The following is a 20,737-nucleotide window of genomic DNA, read 5'->3' on the forward strand; positions in this document are numbered from 1 at the left end:
TTTAACCGACGGTCTCCGCGGCTGGTCTCTTCCCTGGGCAGTGCAACGACTCCAAGTTTCCTCCTCGACAAGATCTTCTCTTCCCCTGGTCGAAACCACGAGCTGCACCTGCTGCTAGGAACAAATGCCACCGCTGGAGCTTCCTCAACTTTAAAGGTACTGTGTTCCACCTGGCCTCCCTTTCTACGGTTTGCTAAAGGTGACCCTTAAATCCTTGGCTTTCCAACTGGGTTGGCCCCCAGACCTTCTAACTTTACCTTCTGAATCAACCCAACCTCTTTTGAACATTTTTACAAAGACTTGAATGCATTTCTAAACTGTGTGATCTTGGGCACATTTCACCTTGCTCCATTTAAAGTGGGCCTGGCCTATGAACTTTGGCTCGACAGTAGACTCTGCCTTCACTAACTTGTTTTGGTCTTAGAGAAGTGTTAGGAACTATTTTATTTTCATGACCTGCCTTTTTCTCTCCCTTTAACTTAATTATTGGAGTGCCATCTAAGTTACGCGCTCGCATCTGTTTTTACAAATAGTGGTGTTTTGACTTGGACTTGTCTAATAATTCTTAAGGGAGGTGTGTATACTTTTCTGATTGTGTTTAAACTTGCTTTGATTTATAGTGCTAGTGTATTTCCTTAAGTGTGTGTTAAAGAATTATATACTTTTGATCCCAAGCTCTGGTCAGTGTTTACTTGCTCTAATGTGTTTTTAGCCCTATTGTGTATCCTCTGTATACTGCCCTACTCTTCTTGAGAGAAGTCTGACTGCTCAGCCACAGCTACCAGGTAAATCTGGGTGGTGCAGACTGCTACCAATTGGGTTTACTGCTTACTCCTGTAGTCTTAATCTTCTTGCAGTGGTCCCCAAGGACAGGATTCTGCCTAACATGCTTTGATGGCAAAAAGAGATTGAACTGGCCGTGGTGTCGGGCCCCCACCCTGTGCATCAAGTCACAAACGTTTTGGATGGTGACTCTTCAGCATGTGCTAGGACAGCTGCAGGAAGGGGATTTTCTGTTGTCCCTGGACTTGGAAGATGCCTATTTTCACATCCCCATACTCGGGGGCCACCACAAGTTCCTGTGCTTCGTGTTTCAAGGGCAGCACTACCAGTTCAAAGCCCTTCCCTTCGGATTGAAGTCGCCGCCAAGAGTTTTCACCAAGTGCCTGGCTCCGGTGGCGAAGCAGTTGCGTCTTCGAGGGATGCACATGTACCCGTACTTGGATGAATGGCTCATCCATGCAAGCTCTATGGACATCGCCGTTGAGCACACGACGAAGACCGTCCATCTCCTGATGGACCTGGAGTTCTCGGTGGACTATGCAAAGTCCTGCTTTATTCCATCGCAGGACACACTGTTTCTAGGATCCCGACTCAACACGGTGTCGTGCCTAGCGTCTCCTTCGGAGGAGAGGAGTGCGGCCATCTTGGGCAAGGTGCAAAGGCTGATGGCCCCTGAAGATCGCAAGGGTGAGGTCCATCAAGTCCCTGCACATCATGTCATGCATTTACCTCATTCGGCTGTGCAGGCTGCGGATGCGTCCACTGCAGGAGTTCCTCGACGCGCGTTTGATTCAAGTTTCGGGAAGCTTCGAGGACAAGTTCACGCTCGATGGGAGTTTCCGTCGGGCGATATGGTGGTGGGGAGTGCACGCACATCAGTCCGCAAGTGCGGATTTCCAGACACCACTGCATCAGGAGACGGCGGAAGGAAGCGGGCGCACACCGGAAATTATCACGCAAGCGGCCTTTGGCTACCGGAGGAGAAGACGTTGCCGATCAACGTGTTGGAGCTGCGGGCAGTGTTTTGGGCCCTCAATTCCTTCCTCCTGTCCCTCAAGGGAAAGGTGATACGGGTCTTCGCAGACAACATCACCACGATGTTCTACATCAGGAAGCAAGGGGGCACCAGATCCCCAGCACTCTCCAAAGAGGCACAGGACCTGTGGCACTGAGCTATAGCCCAGAATATGTTCCTCATCCCCTTTCATCTGGCAGGAGTAAAGAACACTGTTGCCGGCTCTCTCAGCAGGGAGCTCCAGTCTTGCTACGAGTGGGAACTTCGGCAGGACCAGGTGAATCTCCTGTTGTGCAAATGGGTAATCCCCAGATCAATCTGTTTGCGACAGAGATGAACACCTAGTGCCAGAGGTTTGCCAGCAGGTTTCCCCAGGCGAGGAGCTTAGGGGATGTGTTTTCGTTCCCCTTGGACGGCCTGTTTCTGTATGCGTTCCCTCCATTGCTTCTTTGAATAGTCAATCAACTCGGACGATCCCGGTGCAGGATGATCCTCATCACACCGGCGTGGCCGAGGCAAATATGGTACCCGGACCTTCTGGGCATGGCAGCGTCCCCTCAAGTCAAACCTCTGGCGGTCGCAGATCTTCTCGCCAGGGAAGGAGGTGCGATTCTGCACCACGACCCAGGACCGCTCGACTTTAAGGCTTGGCTCATGCAGCACTAGAGTTTGGGGGCTACGAACTTCCTGCGGATTGCAAGGAGGTGCTTGCCAAGGCCAGAGCATCATCGACTTTCAAATGCTACAGGCACAAGTGGAAGAGGTTTGCCGTTTGGTGTCGTACTCGGAAGAGGAGTTCGTCAAAGGACTATTTCGCTCGTTCCCGCAGGTGAATGCTCCGGCCCCGGCTTGCGAGCTCAATGTAGTGTTTACTAGGCTCATGGGTCCTCCGTTCGAGCCTATGCTTTCGGCGCCACTGACATTTGTTGTGGAAGACAGTGTTTCTTATGGCCATCGCCTCCGCACGGCGAGTGGGTGAGATCCAGGCCCTCTCTTGTAAACCACCTTCATTTGACATTCCACGAGACGAGAGTGGTGCTGCGGATGCACCCCTCCATGCCCAAGGTGCTGTCAGACTTGCAGCTCAACAAACCCTTGGTGTTACCGGTGTTTTTCCCAACACCTTTGTTGCCGGCTGAGAGGACTCTGAACTTGCTGGATGTGGCTAGAGCGCTGAAGTTCTATGTGGACCGCACAAAGAGTTTTCGGAAGACACTGCTACATTTTGTTAACTTTGGCCCTGTGAACAACGGGAAGGCCCTCTCTAAGGCTTTCATTTCCAGGTGGCTCTGCGGCTGCATCACCCATTGTCACCGATTGGCAAACCGACCGTTGCCTGGTCGTCCGAGAGCCCATTCGATGAGAGCTATCACTGCTACTACAGCATTTGCAAAGTTCTACTGCGTCGACAGGCAGTGCTGCGCAACCTGTTAGCTTGAAGGTGAGCCTGGTGTGGAGTTAAGAGATTCTTAATGTTGAAATGTCTAAATGTTGAGCCTCGCCACCTCCCATGTTTGTGCATGTGTGTGTACTGCTATGTATTCTTTATTCATGAGCATGTGAATCCATGCCAGAACCCATGCTGGAGAAGAAACAAGTTACTTACCTGTAACTGTTGTTCTCCAGCATGGGTCTGGCATCGATTCACATGCAAACCCTCCCACCTATCCCTCTGTGGCTCTTCTTGGTCATACTGCCACTTTATGTGCTACCAAATCTGAAGATGGCTGCCAGATGAAGGGCTTAGGTGGAGGGCAGTCATTGGCTGGGGGCAGTATGACCCAGAGACCAGTGATTGGTTGTTAGGAGAAAGACAGTTCAGAAGTGAAACTGATTTTTTTCTTAACTGAGGATTCCCAGCCTGACTGGTAATATTCATGAGCATGTGAATCCATGCCAGACGCACGCTGTAGAAGAGTTACAGGTAAGTAAACTGCTTTGTGCTCAGTTGCAGTATACTTTGGTGTCACACAGCAAGTATCTCACACTTTTTCTTTTCTGCTTTTCTTTCAGAACGAAAAGATCGTGGCAGCTCCACCAGTCTGGGCAGTGACTTCTCAATTGTGACTGATGATTCACCGTGTGGAGTGGGGAGCTTCACCTATGATGGAGTTGAATTGCTTGCCAACAAGGCTCATCCTCAGGCAGCTTGGTGAGGTTCCACACTGTGCAGTAATGGACACTAACAACAGAAATCTTAGGGGAATAGTTTACAAAATAATCTGATTTCTGGTTTGGGTTGGAGGGTGGGGAGTTGGTTAGTTTTTCATTCTAAATAACACTGTCTTTCTCCAGCATGTGGTCTTTCATGGATTCACATGCTCATGAATATTCCCTGGCATCAGGCTGGGAATCCTTAGTGATATTAAAACTGCTTTGCTTTAAGTTTAAAGAAACTGCTATAGTCTATTGCTGTCACTTTGGATCATACGGCCCCAGCCAATGGCATTTCCTTCCCTGGTGGCCTGTTAGGTCTCACCTCAGTTTTAATACTAGAAAAAGACTCTGGGTGCACAAGCTCTGTGAGACATGGGAGAGGTGCAGGTTACAGGGACAGGGTGTAATTACTGTTTCTGGGTCAGGGTAATTCTTTCCTTTTTCCTTAGGAAGTATCCTTTAGGAGGCAGGTGTGTTCCAGTCCGAGATGGAGGTAATGCTTGCAAGACCTGATTTGCTGAACAGATATTGTGTGGTAGTTTGGAATCTGAGGAGTCTAAACTGCCGATCATTCAGAACATGGTTAGAGAAAGTCCTAATTTTCCAGAGCGCCATTGATTTTCTTTAAGACTTCAAGGAAAGCATCAAAAGTGGTGTGCTTACGAAGAAGTCTGCTACAGGACAGAGTGAAGTACAGTTTTAAGAAATGTATATAGTTGCATAGCAGTTCTGAGTACTAAAGACAATGTATATACTATGTTAGTGTTGCCTGCACAGAAGGAAGTTAAAAGCTGTTCCAACCATTTTTGACATCTAATCATAAAAACTATTTGCTGGTTGTTGCGTCGGCGCGAGCTAATGTATTGTACTAACACGATCACAAGTAATCCTGCCTGTTTCACTTTTTCGGAAATTTCGTTTTCACTCCAATGTAAAGGACCTTAACGCGTACACACACACGCATCACTTTGTAATTCCATAGAAAGCAATCCGTGCTCATTTGAGGGTCCCAGCTGTGCAGTGAGTTTCCAGTCAGCACAGTGGGAGCAGCAGTTAACAGAGGCCGATTCAGAGCGGCGCGAACAATAAGAAGGTGAGAGTGCACAAAGCACTTTCAGAGTGCAGGCATTTTGAAGATTAGTCTAATCTGGCATTCCATGGGGAAAAAAGGGTGACAAGAAGGCAAACTCCGGTGGCAGAAAGTTGGGAGAAAAACTGAACGTGACTTAATCAGCTCATTTATAAATAAAGTAAAAAGACACAAAGAATGAACTGCTGAGACAGTGAGTGACGAAAGTGAGCTCCAGTGTAGTTAGTTAGTTCAGTATAGAAGGGCAAACAGTTCTGAGAAGCTATGTTTGGCAAGGACACAAGTTGGAGGAGGTTAATAAGATGAATTCGGAGGAAGTAACTTTCAGCAAGAGAGCAGCAGATTTCCAAAGAAGCCTTTAGCTATAAGCAAAGGCTTTCAGGAACTTTTTAGTTTCTAAATACTGTTAACTCTCAGCAATCAACATAGGATGCAGAGAGGTGAAAAGTAGTGTGTGTATTTTCAATTACAGGTCAGCACAGTCTTCAGACAGAAGTCGCCAGAGTCACCAACCAAGGCCTGATAATTTAATATTTTGTCCACTACCCCTGCGCCCCTGGGGTTTTCAGTCCAGTAATTATTTATTCAGCGATTGCTGAATTGGTAAGCCTAGAGGGTCAGGTGGGTTAATCGTCCACTCATGCAGGAATTGAGATTTGGGACTTGAGATGGCCATTTCGGGTTTTAACTGCAATTTATATTTTGGGAGTACTTGTTTCACTCCTCGAAATATAAAATTGTGTTCTATTTTTGATCTTTCTTAAATGGTTTCTTCATCGTTGGTCACCTTTGTGACTGCCAATAGCAGGTCCCCGTTTCCAATGAAGATCCAGACCAGCGATGGTTCTTCTCGCCGCGTCAGGCCTTCTCCATGCGGCCATGAAGAAGAAAAGCCTTTTCAGGCGCTTCTCCAAGGGCAGCTTCGAACACATTGTTGTCGATTGGCATGGTAAATGTATTTCTGATGCTTGTGAATCTGCTTAGGATTGCGTGCTGTGCATATAGTCTTATAGTCCACTATCTAGTGGTATTTGCAGAGTATTGCATCTTTTCGAAGTTCAAAAAGGGACGTCGTCCTGGGTGTACCTGTAACACTATCCCTACTGTGACATGTAGTGTACCCATGATCCTGCACGTGTCGGTCGCCCCAGATCCGCCATGCTATACGGTTGCATTAATGCAGAGCTCGTAACTGAGATTTATTGCTAGAAATATATTGCGTCTTTGCACAATTTAGACAAATTATTCGACAGAAGTTCCCAGACTCGCGTCAGAACACTTCCGCTATTGAACTCTGAGCAGCTGGCTGAGGGCCTTCAGCATCAGGCTTTTGCCATTCACAGTAGGGTTAGTGTGGGGGTCAGGGGCTTTCTTCTCAACATTCTCCATTGGAAAATACCTTTTCCCATCCTTTCCCTTTTGCTTGTCCTGCTACTCTTTTCTTGATATTTGATACAGAACTCCATGTTGCTCTTCCTGTAATATGATGTTTTCTTGGAGGGACACTTATAGAGAGTGCGACAACTGTTTACAACGCTGGTAGTCGTGGTCATGAAGCAAAGCCTGTCAAATCTTTAAAACGCTTAATCCACGGTGCACTACGCCATGCAGGCAGAATCCCGTAACCCCATCGGCGCTGTCTCATCTGACGAGGAACCCTCCAGCAGCCACTGCTCCTGCTCAGATGCCAAATCTATTGTTGCACAGTCTTCCGACGCACACATGCTCATGCCACTAGGCATGCCAACCACTTGCTTTAGGAGGGTCCCTCTCACTGTCGACGGGGGCACACGCTCACACCAAGGCTAAGCACAAAACCCACAGGCCTTCTTTGACAATACTGTCAAACTAGTTGACTACACCTACAGGTCCGTCGAAATTAACAGCAGAATCTAGAGGACCTTCCGGTTCTTAACCTGCTGCACTTCCGCCTCTGCATATTGCATGTTTCGAAGTCTTCAAATTCCCAGGGTGCTCCCTCTAAAATCTTTGACCGTTTCAGAGGCATTGAGAGACATGTCGCAAACTCACATTGACAGTTAACTCACCCTAAATTAAGGGAAACCTTGCCCAAAACACTTCAACAACTGGATTCCCAGAATTCTGGCACACATGCGCCTTCAGCTTTATCTCAAGGGTATGTACAGGCCTCTTCCACCTTATCTCAGTCCTTACAGGCCCCTCTTCTCCCCCCCCCCCACCAACCCACCTGTCCTGTTCACAAGCTGGTAGTTTTTCCACTCCCTGTAACAGACTACACACACTTTGACAAGGGAACAATTTGAGGAGTGTATGGCAAAGGGTTTTCTTTCTCAGACCGTTCCCTAAGAGAGCTCTTGCCTTAGATGAGGACCCTTGGCCTTTTGAGTCACCTCAACTTCAGTGCCTAGTTTTCCACACTACCTACCTCTCCTGTACCTAAACAGGCTGATCCTTCAAGGGATATATTTCAGGATGATCAATATAATCCGGATGAAGACTTGTATCATGTCCCAGACCAGGGAGGCGACTCCCAGGATCCTACTTCACAGGACCCAGACGCATGGCTCGATGTCGCTGATGACTAGGGACCTTGGACTGCTACACATACCTCTGAGGCAGAGGCTGACCTTTTTGCAGACCTTGCACATGTTGTGCAGTCCTGAGACTCTTCCCCTATTGACAACCAGCTGCTATTTAATAATCTCAAAAGCAGCAGTACATTCAAATACATGCTAAGGTTCCATAGAGTGGTCAGCCTGTCAGTAACCCGCTGTCCAAGCTGGCACAAAGTATTTGGAAGTAGGCACTCAAACAAGAAGTTCCTGTCAGTACACGTTCCCTGGGAACACAATCTTCTTGCAGACGTGCTCAGCAGAAATATTAAACTACCCGTAGAACACTGGTGGCGTTTACACTACCACACTTTGTACAATGTCGTTGCAGAACTGGGACATCCAGACATCGACATCTTTGCAAGACTGGAGAGCACATGATGCCCAGACTACCCCTCCAGGTATCTCCAGAAAATGTCAGAGGGCAACTTTCTCTGGATGAAATGATCAGGAAATGTGTTTACGGCCCTCAAGACCTCCCAATCCCCCAAAACTCACTCCTCTCCTCAACAGGATAATTCACAAGATGCTGCAGGAACAAGTTAAACGGATCCTGATGGCACCAACGTGGGATAGTCCGCTGTGGTTCTCCCAGCTCATGAAAATGTCACTTTGCCCTCCAGTGAAACTTAACTTAGCAGCTTGGTTCCTGAGGTCATAGTTCGGGCATCTCCAACTGCCTCAAAGATGTATGGACATTCTTAAATAGGCATGTAAACCAAATACCAGACACTGTTATTTCAGTAAATGCAGTGACTTAGTCATTTGCTGTGGTACTCTGTAACATCAACCCAATTGATTATTCACCCACGCATATATTCCTTTACCCAACTCACCTCTTTGACTCAACTGGATTTTAACTCACTAAAGGTCCACCTTGCTGCCCTTTCTGTTTACAGCACCTCTCAAAGCAAGGTTTCCTGGTGGAAACTTCCTGTAGTCAAGGCTTTTATGGAACGGGTAAAATGATTTCACCCACCTATTTTTAATCCAACTTCTGGCTGGGACTTGAATGTCCTTACTAAACTGATGGACCCTCCTTTTTGAACCAATGCACAAAGCTAGTCTTAAGGTTCTCACCGATAAGACTGCTTTTCTGGTGGCTATTACTTCCATTAGGAGGGTAAGTGGACTGCAGGCTTTCTCAGTTCAAGACCCATTTGTTACTATTCATAATGAGTGGTTTTGTGCACACATCCACGCTTTGCACGTAAATTTATCTCTACATTTTATTTAAACCAATCCATGAAACTGCCCTTTCTTTCAAACCCCAACCAATTTGGCTGAATGTTTTCCATACACTGGATGTTAGGAAAGCAGGTATGTACTACCTCAATGAGACAAAACCACTTTGGAAGACAGATCAATTTTTTCTGTGTTGCCACTGGTCTAGAAGGACATCATGTCTCACAATCAGCAATCTCAAAGTGGATTGTTAAATGTATCCAGATGTGTTACTAAGAGGTTTACGTCTAGAGCACATTCTACTCTAGGCACAGGAGCGACTATAGCTTTGATTGCAAATATTCCTCAATCTTATTTACAAAGCAACTCCCTGGAGTTCTATTCACAACCTTGCACAACGTTACTGCTTGCATACACATTCTAAGACTGAAGGAACAGCAGCAAAAAGATATCCACACCCCCCCTGACCATCAAACATCCCACCATCTCCTGGTGCTGCTTGCTAGTCTATGCACAGCATGTGATTCGAAGCAGATTGACAAGCATCAGAAGACGTACATTACTTACCATAATTGTATTTCTTACTGCTTGGACTCTCATGCACCCACCCTTCCTCCCCGCTTGGAGTTGAAGAAACATAGACCTCTTGCACCTTTTGATCCTTCTGTGCTTTGCGCATTCTCTTTAAGCTCTCTCATGGCAGAAGAAAAACAACCGGGGGTTACTCTGTGCTTTAGGGATCATGAGTACACTACACGTCACAGTACGGATAGTGGTACAGACATAACCAGGTCGATGTCCTTTTTTCGATATTTAAAATATATGCGTTCTCCAGCATGGGGTCTGGCATGGTTTCACATGCTTATGAATATATCTTGTCAGGCTGGGAATCCTCGGTAAAGGAAACCGATTCACTTTCACTGATAAACTGTATTTCTCCTTCAAACCAATCACTGTCCTCTGGGTCATACTGCCCCCATCTAATGACAGCCCTCTCCCTAAGTCCCTCCTCTGGCAACCAACTTCAGATTTTTAAATCTTGTTTTCGTCTGAAAAAGGTTTAATTTTTGTTCCATAAGAGCCTGTGTGGTCTTTTCTCCATCTGCCGACAACGGGGATCCGTTGTCGGTGACTTTCAGCGCCCCTCAAGGGCAGAGATCATTGAAGTTTCCAGAAGGCAATCTGGCCAACTTCGCGCCCTTCGACCATGACGGAGGAGGGGGTTGGGGGGGGGGGGGGGGGAGTGGCAGGACCCTCTTCAAGCCCTACGCCAAGTGCGGTCTTCGGAATGTGTTTGTGGAAGACGAGCACCTACAAGGTGGACTGTGAGATATGACTCTGCTTCTTCAAGAAGACTAAGGTCAGGCACAGTAGACTGGCGGCGTGGCTTAACGCGAAGGCCTCTGCCCCGTGCCCGGAGCAGGGTCATGCCTCACCCAGGACTGGCCGGTCCGAGGCGCGGTCTTCTAAGTCCTTTTAAGGGCGCTTCTTCCGTAGTAGCCCAAGACCAGTACAAGAACCGCAAGTACAAGTCCGCCGGGGATGATGCAGAAGCGGGTCCCAAAGTGGATAGGATGCGATCGACATCACCCTCCGCCTCCATTGCCATCCGGCAAATAAGCTCCTCAGAGTTAATCATCTACCTTGGCTAAACTGTGGGAGAAGTCTGTGAAGCTGCGGACAGAGAAGGCTGAACTGCCCAAGCAGGCCCAATTGGCACAAGTAAAGACTTCGTTGACGATGGACTTGGTGGCAGCCACTCTCAACGGCTAAGGGAGCTGACCCTGGGAAGGTAGCCCCCATAGCAGAGTATCCTTGCCCCCTAGGCGCAAGACCACTGCAGGGACTTTGGCAAAGTATGCAGGCACGCCAGAAGGGAAACCAGCTCAGACACTAGTTCCAGCCCCACAGGAAGGGGCGGAAGGGGGGCAAGGATGCCCCAAAACAGCCCTCCCATGCCATGGCTCAAGCCATGGAGGTCTCGTCCAGACGAGGTCCAGGAGGACGTGGAAGAGGACAACTGGGACGGTTATGACGGCGTGGGGCCTCGTTTTCGCCAGCTCAACTGAGTGATGTCTCTGGACATTTTGTCGACCCTTCATACCTTGGTGTCAGAGATCTAGAAAAGGATGTCTCCAGGCCCGGTTTCATTTGTCCCCAGTTCAGCCTCCAATTAAGAGGAAGCATCATCCGACGCCCCTATTTCAGCTGCCACACCTGCGTCGTTCTGATCTCCCCCAGTAGACCCCAGACACTGGTACGGGGACGGAATATGTTGACAACTATGGATGATAGCAGTGGGTCGCTGCTTTTGCCTAGTGCATCCCCACCAGATGAAGTGGGATCTTTCACTCTGATCGCCAGAGGCTCCAAGTTTTTTCGGCTTGTTCCCAAAGAAACCAAGAAAGAGGTTCTTGTACCAGAGGTGCACGACCAGGAGGAAGACTATCATGGTGGTTGCCCTCCTAGACTACGTGTGGGAAGAGGGCCTGGCCCTCATGAAGAACCCTTGCATGGCTCCAGCTAAACTGGATAGACTGGAGAAGTATTGGGTGCCCGAGTCTGCACCGAAGTGCCTAAGGTCTCAACCATCGCCGGATTCAATAGTTTCAGCGGCTGCGAGGAAGCAGATGACTAACCCGTCTTTGGTCCCTCCCGACAGCGAAGGGAAGAAGCTGGATGCCATGGGAAGGAAGGTAATTTACACCACAGCGTCCACTATCAAGGCTGCAAACGCACTGGCAATCATGGCCAGGTACGACAGGGAGCTGTGGTACATGCTGGGCCCTAGTCTGGAGTTCCTCTCAGACGATAAGCGGATGGAGGTAATTGCTCTTTTTCAGGAGGAGGGAAGTTGCATCTGACCACGCCATTACTGTGACGTTGGATGTCGCCAACACGTTATTCCGGCAGATGGAGAATGGTGTCTGCCTTCGTCAACGAGGCTCGATAAAGGCCACACATTTCCGACAGGAAGTCCAGGCAAAGGTGTTGGACATGCCCTTCGACGGAGAGAACTTGTTTGGGAAGGTGGCCTAGTCCCTCAAGGCAGATAGAGACTACCTGTTCCTTGGGCACTCCAGCAGCGCTCTTCTTTTCGCTCCTCCAGGGCAAAGTCGAGCAGGTCGTCCAAAGGTTTTTCCTCTTTGTACCACCAACCTTCCAGATCTACGACCCAGGAAGCCTACAGTAGTGGAGGATCGCGCTGCTGTCTGCAGAGCAGGACGCCGGCTCCGAAACCGGTCTGAACAGGCCGAGACATCGGGCCTCCTCACGTGCACCCCGGTGGGCCGATGGCTGACTAGGTTTGTCAGCGAGTTAAAGAAGATCACCACTGACGGATTGGTGCTGGGCACTCCTGCCCACGGAGTTTCAATGCAGGTGTCCACGTATCTCTCCGGTGTTCCATAAGCAGCAACACATTCCTCTGCTCCTGGAACAGGTGTGGGTCATGCTGTGGAAAGGGGCGATGGAGCTAGTTTCCCAAGGACTCCAGGGCTGAAGTCTATTCCAGATACTTTCTGATCAGAAAGAAGGCTGGGGGATTGAGGCCCATCCTAGACCTAAGACGTCTCAAGTACTTAAAATCCCAAAAGTTCAGGATGGTCCCGTTGGAAAACATTCTCGGCCAGCTGAAGGAAGGAGACTTCTTGACGTCGCTGGACCTGGAGGACGCCTATTTCCACGTCCCAATTCACAAGAAACAGCAACATTTTCTGCATTTCTTAGTGCAGGGTCAGCACTACCAGTTAAAGGCGCTGCCTTTTGGATGAAGCAGGCCCCAGAGTGTTCACAAAAGGCCCCTACGTGTATGGAGCATACACGTATACCCGCACCCCGACAACTGACTCATTTGGGCCTGATCACAGGAGTTGGGAGTCAGACACAGAGGTTACCATCCAGCTACTGACAAACCTGTACTGTCAAGCTACTGACGAACCTGGGATTCTCCATTAACTGTCCCTGCTTAATACCATCGCAGAACGCACTATTCCTAGTAGCCAGACTCCATACAGTGTCCTATCTGGCATCACCCTCTGAGGAGAGGGTAACGGCCATTCAAGGGACGATGCAGCAGCTTTTGTCGATGAGGACAGCCGCCAGCCACAGTGCGGACCATCAAGTCGTTGCCTGCCATGATGTCCTGCATCTACCTCATATGGCACTGCGGGTTGCAGATGTGACACCTTCAGGAGTTCCTGGATGCTCGCTGGATTTAAGTGTCCGGAAGCTTTATGGACAAGATCCCACTCAACGACTAGTTCCGTCGGGTGATAGTGGTGGGGCGTCTGCTCTAACATCACCCGGGGCACGTGGTTTCAAAACCCTCCATTCCAGATGACTGTCGCCACGGATGCTTCTGTGGAAGGCTGGGGAGCCCACGCTGGATGTCTGCACTCCAGAGACATGTGGCTGCCGGATGAGAAGGATCTCGATACCAACATCCTAGAGCTAGGGGCTGTGTTCTCGGCCCTCAAGTAATTCCTTCCGTCTCTGAAGGGCAAGGTGGTGAGGATCTTCACTGACAATACCACAACCATGTTCTACATCAGGAAACGTGGGGCACTGTATTTCCCCACGCTCGCCAAGGAGGCGCAGGACTTGTGGCACAGGGCTGTCGGTCAAGAGATGTTCCTTGTCCCTCTTCACCTAAAGGGAGTCAAGAACACCATTGCAGACGGTCTCAGCAGGGAATTGCGTGCCTTCCCAGAATGGGAACTTGAGCAGGACCAGGTGGACTGCATATTTGCCAAGTGGGGCAGGCCCCAGATCGATCTGTTTGTGACGGCGGTGAACTTCAAATGCCTGAAGTTTGCCAGCAGATTCCACCACACAGTGGGTTTGGGGGGATGCATTCCCCTTCCCGTGGGAAGGGATGTCTCTTTATGCATTTCCTCTGTTGCCTCTTCTGCTATAAGTCATCACCCCACTCAAACAGTGCCAATGCAGGATGCTCATGGCCTCAGCGTGGCTGAGGCAGATTTGGTATCCGGACCTTCTCAGCCTGTCGGCATCTCCTCCGGTCAAGCTGCCAGTGGTTCTGTATCTTTAAACATGAGAGCGAGGCGCAATCCATCACGACCCAGGATAGCTGAACCTTAGGGCTTGGCTCCTGCAGCCTTAGGGTTTGGAGGATACGATATGCCTGCAGACTGCAGAGAGGTCCTCGCCAGGGCGTGGTCTACTTTAAAGTGCGAGGGTCACGAGTGGAAGCTTTTCCATTTGTGGTGCCTATCTCGGAAGATTAGCCCTGAGGATCACAGCCAGCAGATCCTTCCGTACTTGCTATTCTTGGTCAAGGCTGGATTGGCGCACGCCTCTATCAAAGTACATCTGGCGGCAGTATCCTGCTACACCAGGTCTCCAGGAAGATCTTTACTTTGGTCCCACCGACTCATCAAGGAATTTCTCGAGGGACTGTTTCTATCCTTCTGCCGGTTAAGGCTCTTGCCCTGGCATGGGAACTCAACGTGGTTCTGACGTTGTCATGGGGAGTGGGGAGGGCCCCTATGAGCCTATGCATCAGGCCACTCTCATTCCTCTCATTGAAAACTGCTTTCCTTGTGGCCATCACCTCTGCCAGGAGGGTAGGGAAGATCCAGGCTCTATCCTGCAAGCAACCATACCTAACTTTCCACGATTCAAGGGTGGTGCTGCGGACGCACCTCTTCTGCCGAAGATTCCATCAGAGTTCCAGCTCAACAAGCCTTTGGCGTTACCCGTTTTTTTTCCCAAAAGTCTTCCTCACTGGCTGAAAGGGCCTCGCACTCGCTGGCCGTTGCTCGTGCGCTGAAGTTCTACGTGGCACGCACAAAGTTTTTGGAAGACGTCCCAACTGTTTGTGAACATTTGTCCTGTGAACCATGGGAAGGACTTGTTTGTTTTATGTTTGTTTGTTTTATGTTTGTTTGTTTTATTTAGTATAGCGCTCCAGACCCAGGGGTAAATGGGCGCTTAATGACAGGTTACATAGTTGCAGTATATAAGCAGTTATACAATTGTGGCGTTAAAATGCCATATATAGTATGTACAGACAGGAAGTAGGAAACATTTCAGAGTATGTACAATATATACAGTTGGTACTGATCTTAGTCTATCTGAGGATTGCCTTCTCCAGAAGCCAACTAATGACTAGTCTTCTGAACAATTGGAAGGATTTGGTCAGTTTAATACTCAGTGGCAGGGTGTTCCAGAGTTGAGGGGCGAGGACAGTAAAGCTCGAGCCCCCCGCTCTTTTGGCAGAGAATCTAGGCACGGTGAGGCAGACTTGCCGAAGGCTTCCATCTCAAGGTGGCTCTCCGGCTGCAGCATGCACTGGCTTTGGTTGGTGAACCAACCGTTGCCCGGCCATCCGAGGGCCCACTCCACTAGAGTGATTGCTGCGGTGAAAATGTTCCTGTCTGGTATGCCCCTCCTGGGCATCTGCAGGGCTGCTACGTGGAGGTCCACGCACACCTTCACAAAGTTCTACTGCGTCGATCCCAGAGAGATTTCCAGAGTTGGCCAAGCAGTGCTGCGCAACCTGTTCGCTTGGGCCGAGTCTGTTTCAGAGGTAAGAGTTAATGACTTTCTGTTGATCCTTGCCACCTCCCATGGTTGTGTAATGTTATACTGCTATGTATTAGTTATTCATGAGCATGTGACTCCATGCCAGACTGCATACTGGAGAAGGAACAAGTTACTTACCTGTAACTATTGTTCTCGAGCATGGGTCTGGTATGGATTCACATGTGAACCCTCCCTCCGACCCCTCTGCGGCTCTTCTCGTTCATTCTGCCACTTCATGGGCTTACCAAATCTGAAGACGGCTGATGGAGGAGTGGCTTAGGGAGAGGGCTGTTGTTGGATGGGGGTAGTATGACCCAGAGGACAGTGATTGGTTTAAAGGGGAAATACAGTTTTTATAAGTGAAAGTGAAACTGTTTTTTACCAAGCATTCCCAGCCTGACTGAGAATATTCATGAGCATGTGAATCCATGCCAGAACCAAGCTGGAGAACAATAGTTAGAAGTAACTTGTTCCATACTCTGCGATTAACACTAGATATTGAACTATATGCACAGCACGTGAATCGAAGAAGCTAGAAGCACCAGAAATATGATTAGAGTCAGGAGGACTGTGGAGCATACCTTCTGCAAAAGGTTTCATGAGGACACTTCCCAGGGAATTAAACCTAAAAGGGCACAAGTCACACAGCGACTACCCCCTCCCCCGTTGACGTCTGCGGCTATCCGACCACCATTCACTTAGCCGGTCCCTTCCACGGCAGCTACGTCTGCGCCCACACCTATATTCATGACTAAATACACTGCTGAAAAATGAGGACCGCCAAGACCCAGCCGATTAGCCACAGGTGAAGTATCGTCATCCACATCAACTTTGTTGGCGACCATCCCATCTGCTCCCCGTAGGCCGAAATCTTCTAGCTCTTCGACGGTTGCTCTGTCGACTAGCTCTCCCTGCGTCTCCAGGATTTCATGGCCTCCCAGACCAGCATCGGCACCATCCGCATCTGCAGCACTGCGGACTACTCGGCAAGCAGCCATGTGCCACAGCCACTTTTCGTCCTGGTGCCTGGTTTACCTGCACCACTTATCCAATTCAAGAGTGAGGCCTCAGGAGAGCCTATGGAGGCTTTATTCTTTGATTATGAGGAAATTGAGAGATCACCAGACCCCATTCTACCAGCACCTTGCAAACCAGTACAGCAATCGGTTCCAACCTTGGCTGTGCCTACAGTTCCCTTGGGAACACCACTAGCGCCCAGATATGTACATGCCATCAACCTTACAATCTTTTGTCACAGTTGCAACAGCAGCTGCCTCCTCCGGGACCTCAAACTGCCCTCAGTAGTCTGCCTTCTTTGCCTTCACAAGTGGATGTGGTTCCACCTCCTCGCCCTCTTCCAGCAGCACCTCCAATTGTCTTTATCCCTGCGACTACCCTCACGGGCACAGATACTGGCCTAGACATAGACGCCTCCCCATATACGCATACTACTGATGACTAGGACAATCTGGTACTGGCAAATGGAGATCCCAGACCTGCTTTCCTGAGATTCACCTCCGGATATAGGTTCCTTTCTTGCACTGCTAACACAAGCAGTACAGCTTTGATCTGGTTCGAGAGGAGCAGTGGAAGGAACGTTTTCTATTTTAAAGACTAGAAGCCTCCAGGAAATCTGTAGTTGCCATCCCGATGCTTGATGACATCTGGGAGGATGGTTTCAGTTATTAAGAACTCTTTCTCCACTCCTCCAAAGAAGGACCGTTGGAGAAGAAATGTAAGGTTGCTGAGTTGGCACTGAAGTGTCTTGGCACTCAACCTGGCCAAGATTCTGTGGTGTCCCTGGACAAGGAAGGCAAGGAACAAGATGCCTTTGGAAAGCATGCCGTTACCACAGCCACCACCATTAAGGCAGCCAATGCTTTGGTTATTCTCTCTGGTACAACAGGGAATTGTGGTTCAAGATCAGTTCCATATTAGAATTTCTGCCCAACAATAATAGGTGAGGCTTTAGCATTGTTACCCAATGGGGAGGCTTCTTCAGATCATGCCTTCACTGTGGCTCTGGGCATTGTGGCTACAGCCTGCCGCCAGATGGATAACTGGGCAGTTTTAAGTTGCCAGGGGTGGTTAAAAGCCACAAACGTTTGACAAGATGTGCAATCCAAGGTTGTTGACATGTCATTTGATGGCGTGCACCTCTTTGGCAAAAAGGTAGTCAAGACCCTTTTAACCATCAAGACAGACTAATGGCATGTCGCCTGGGTACCCTGCAGTAGCCGAGGCAGTCCTTTTGATCCGGGGTGATTCTGCAGAGACTTATCTACCTTTGTTTCGTCAAACATCTGGCACAAGCTCACAAGATACTTACAGATGGAGGTCCCAAGCATATAGGGGTACACAGAGGCGATGCAGAGCTTCTGCCTGCATACAAATCCTTAAGCAAACCTGACTAGTGCCAGGTCTGCAGCCCCACCCATCTGCACCCCAGTGGGAGGCCGGTTAAAATGTGTCGTAGTGGCACAATATCTCCAATAAGTGGGTGATCAACATCATTCTGCACGGTAACACTCTGTAATTTCTGGACGAATGCCCCTCAATTTCTCCAGTATTAAACAAGGAACAGATGCCATTTGTCTTGCAGGAAGTTCACTCCTTTCTATTACTCAGATTCACGTTGTAATCAAGACTCCCTTGAACAGCAGCCTGCTGAATATCTGAAGGAGACTCCTGAAATGGGCTTGCATACCATCCAGTGTCTGGCCTGGTGAAGCGCTGCTCCACTGCCTGATCTCCAAAGACCCTATGCAATGCTGCAGTCCTTGGACTAGTGGGACCAACTAGTCTCTACGCCTTCTCGAGGATCCAGCCTGTCAGACTTTGCAAGTGTCCATGCACTGCCCTGTGGATTGACCAGCTCTCTCATGGACTACCTTACTACAATTGCAGCCATAGTCTGGTACTGGTGGTCGCTAGCTTGTGCCACATGCCACCTTCACCCTGTATTTCAGCTGTCTGCCATCAAGGGAACCTGTCCTGGAGCAGCTGCTCACTGTGTCTCGAAGGGTCTGCCATAGTCTGTGTATGGAGATAGTCACTGAAACTCTCCTTCCTCCATTCTGTGAAGTGTTTAAGAGGCCTGCATCATTGGATTCTGCATTTCTGCACAGACGGTAGTTGCATCTTGCATTACCAGCCGCCTGGAAGAATCCCCTAAACCGCAACCCCATGACACCTCTAACTGAAACCAACAACAGAAGATGGAGCCCCAGCGACCCACCAGTGATCCTCGGAGATCTGGTAAAATCTGAGTCAAAGTAAGCATCAGTGTTCTCCATGTGACCCCCCAACCTCTTTTCCCAAGGAACATTGGGAACAAGTGCCTTAGCCTCTTCTCCATTCCACTCACCGTTGTTCGTCGAACCTGGGTCTGATCCTGTCCCCGGGTTCGCCTTGGTTCTGGAAGAAAGGAAAACACTTAAGTTTCCTTTGGGAAATGATTGAATAACTTTGAAATAGTTTGAAGCTATCCTGAACCCAATCCCATTGCATCCTTTCTAAAGAGCACTTGTGCTGGTACGAAACTCTATTGAACCCTATGACCTTTGGGCACAAGGTTCCATTCATCTGTGGGTTTGGCCTTCTCATGTTATGGTATTCCACTTCTGATTTGGTTTCCATCATTTACTGCATCCAACTTACCTACTTTGCTTGATTAAGTTGGCTCATGTTTAAGTGAACTATGGGGACTGTATATATTTGTATAATACTACCCGTTGGATTCATTTTTCAGTGGTCTCATTCAGGGCCCTTGACCACACTATTTCCTGAAATTAAGCTTTGACTTACCTTATTGGGTTTTGGCTAACCTCAAACCGAGGAACTCTGTTCATCATAACTAGGGTAGCCTCCTAAAATCTGTCCACCAGGCCAGAGTCTAGAAATCCATTTTAGCAGTGGGCTAAACCCTGCCCCTTTTCCCAGTGCGGGTCTGCTGCGGAATAGTGATGGCGGCCCGATAAACAGTAAAGGGGAAGCTCTCAAACATTTCATAGCCAAGCTAATTCACTGAACAGCCTATTCCCACAAATGCCTTTTCACTGAATCCCACCTCTGCCCAATCCACCTCAGACTCTGATGGTTGTACGGCACCTATCCTTCTTGACCTCTCTGCAGCCTTCGATGCCATTGACCACTGCACCCTCATGGACACACCACTCAAACGGCATGAGGGAAGCCGAATTGGAGTGGATATGCTCCATATCCTACAGATCCCAAATGACATACTTGCCTGCCTCAACTCTGCGCCCTGTCTTCAACAGAGGGAGGCAACCTGTGGTACTCAATCACCCCTACTCTTTAACCTCTATCCAAACCCCCTGCCAGGTCTCATCCATTTGCATGGCCTTGCCTGCTACAGCTATGCAGATGAGGCCAGATTATCTTCAAGATCCCAAAGGACACCTCGACACCACCTGACCTTGCCTCATGAAGTTGACCACTGGATGACTTCTAACCACCTCCTTCACAGCCCCAGAAAACCTGAAATCGTGATCTCTAGAAAGACTGCCCTCTCTAGGCCCCTCCTCACCCAACCCCTCTGCCCCCCACCGACAGCCAACACAGTAAAGAACCATGGATGCAGGTCTGACACATTCTCATAACTTCAACTGTGGTAAATGTGCAATCTACACCTACGCATATCCCCTTACCCTCGAAGTGGGTGCAATCACGACCATCCTCACTGGCCTAGACTATGCAAACTCCCTATACCTGGGCACACCTGCATCCCAGCTCAGAAAACAAACTCCAACTGGTCCAAAACTCAAACTCAAGAATATCAACAGTAGCTCACTCCCTACAGACCGGAGATCAGACACAGTTCTCCTTGTCATCCCATCCGCCAAATTGACTAGAATTTGTGGACTCGCCTTCCCACCAAGCACCCACAATGTGGAACTCTATCCCTTTTTTAGCATGCGCTGCGTAGAGGATCACCTCGCCTTCCGAAAGTCACTCAAGACCTTGCTCTTCCCACCTGCATCTTGACTGATCTAATCCGCCTCTTGAGTGAACTTCACCTCCAGACTGGCAGACATGTAGGCGGGGGCATCGATGAGCCACAAAAAAGTACTGAGCATGCACATTAAGGATTGTGGTAGACCTGCATTCCATCAACGAAACCAGTAATCCGCCATGATGCAAGAGTACGTATTGCACTCCATATCGATGAAGATGGCTGTATCCCTCCCAAGGCACGGCCACCCACTCGCACACATCTGCAATCACCCTCAACTTCAACTCGTTTTGCACATCATATCTGCCACTCAAATGCATTTGTGGCACGACACATTTAGTCTAACTGGACACATCTGTTTTATTTATTTCTATAGCGCACTGAACCTG

At 49.1% G+C, this 20,737-nt stretch overlaps 1 protein-coding gene across 2 annotated transcripts in view; it reads left to right on the forward strand.

Moving 5' to 3' along the window:
- Positions 1-20,737, forward strand: part of MTMR14 (myotubularin related protein 14) — an 840,209-nt gene that overhangs the window by 548,018 nt on the left and 271,454 nt on the right. For both annotated transcript variants that reach the window (XM_069643242.1, XM_069643241.1), the window contains exon 16: positions 3,812-3,950. In XM_069643242.1, coding sequence (XP_069499343.1) covers positions 3,812-3,950 — 139 coding nt within the window. The remainder of the gene's footprint in view (positions 1-3,811; positions 3,951-20,737) is intronic.

The sequence above is a fragment of the Ambystoma mexicanum genome, chromosome 2p, assembly GCF_040938575.1.
Source record: "Ambystoma mexicanum isolate Mex_15411 chromosome 2p, UKY_AmexF1_1, whole genome shotgun sequence".
In the NCBI taxonomy this organism is placed as follows: domain Eukaryota; kingdom Metazoa; phylum Chordata; class Amphibia; order Caudata; family Ambystomatidae; genus Ambystoma; species Ambystoma mexicanum.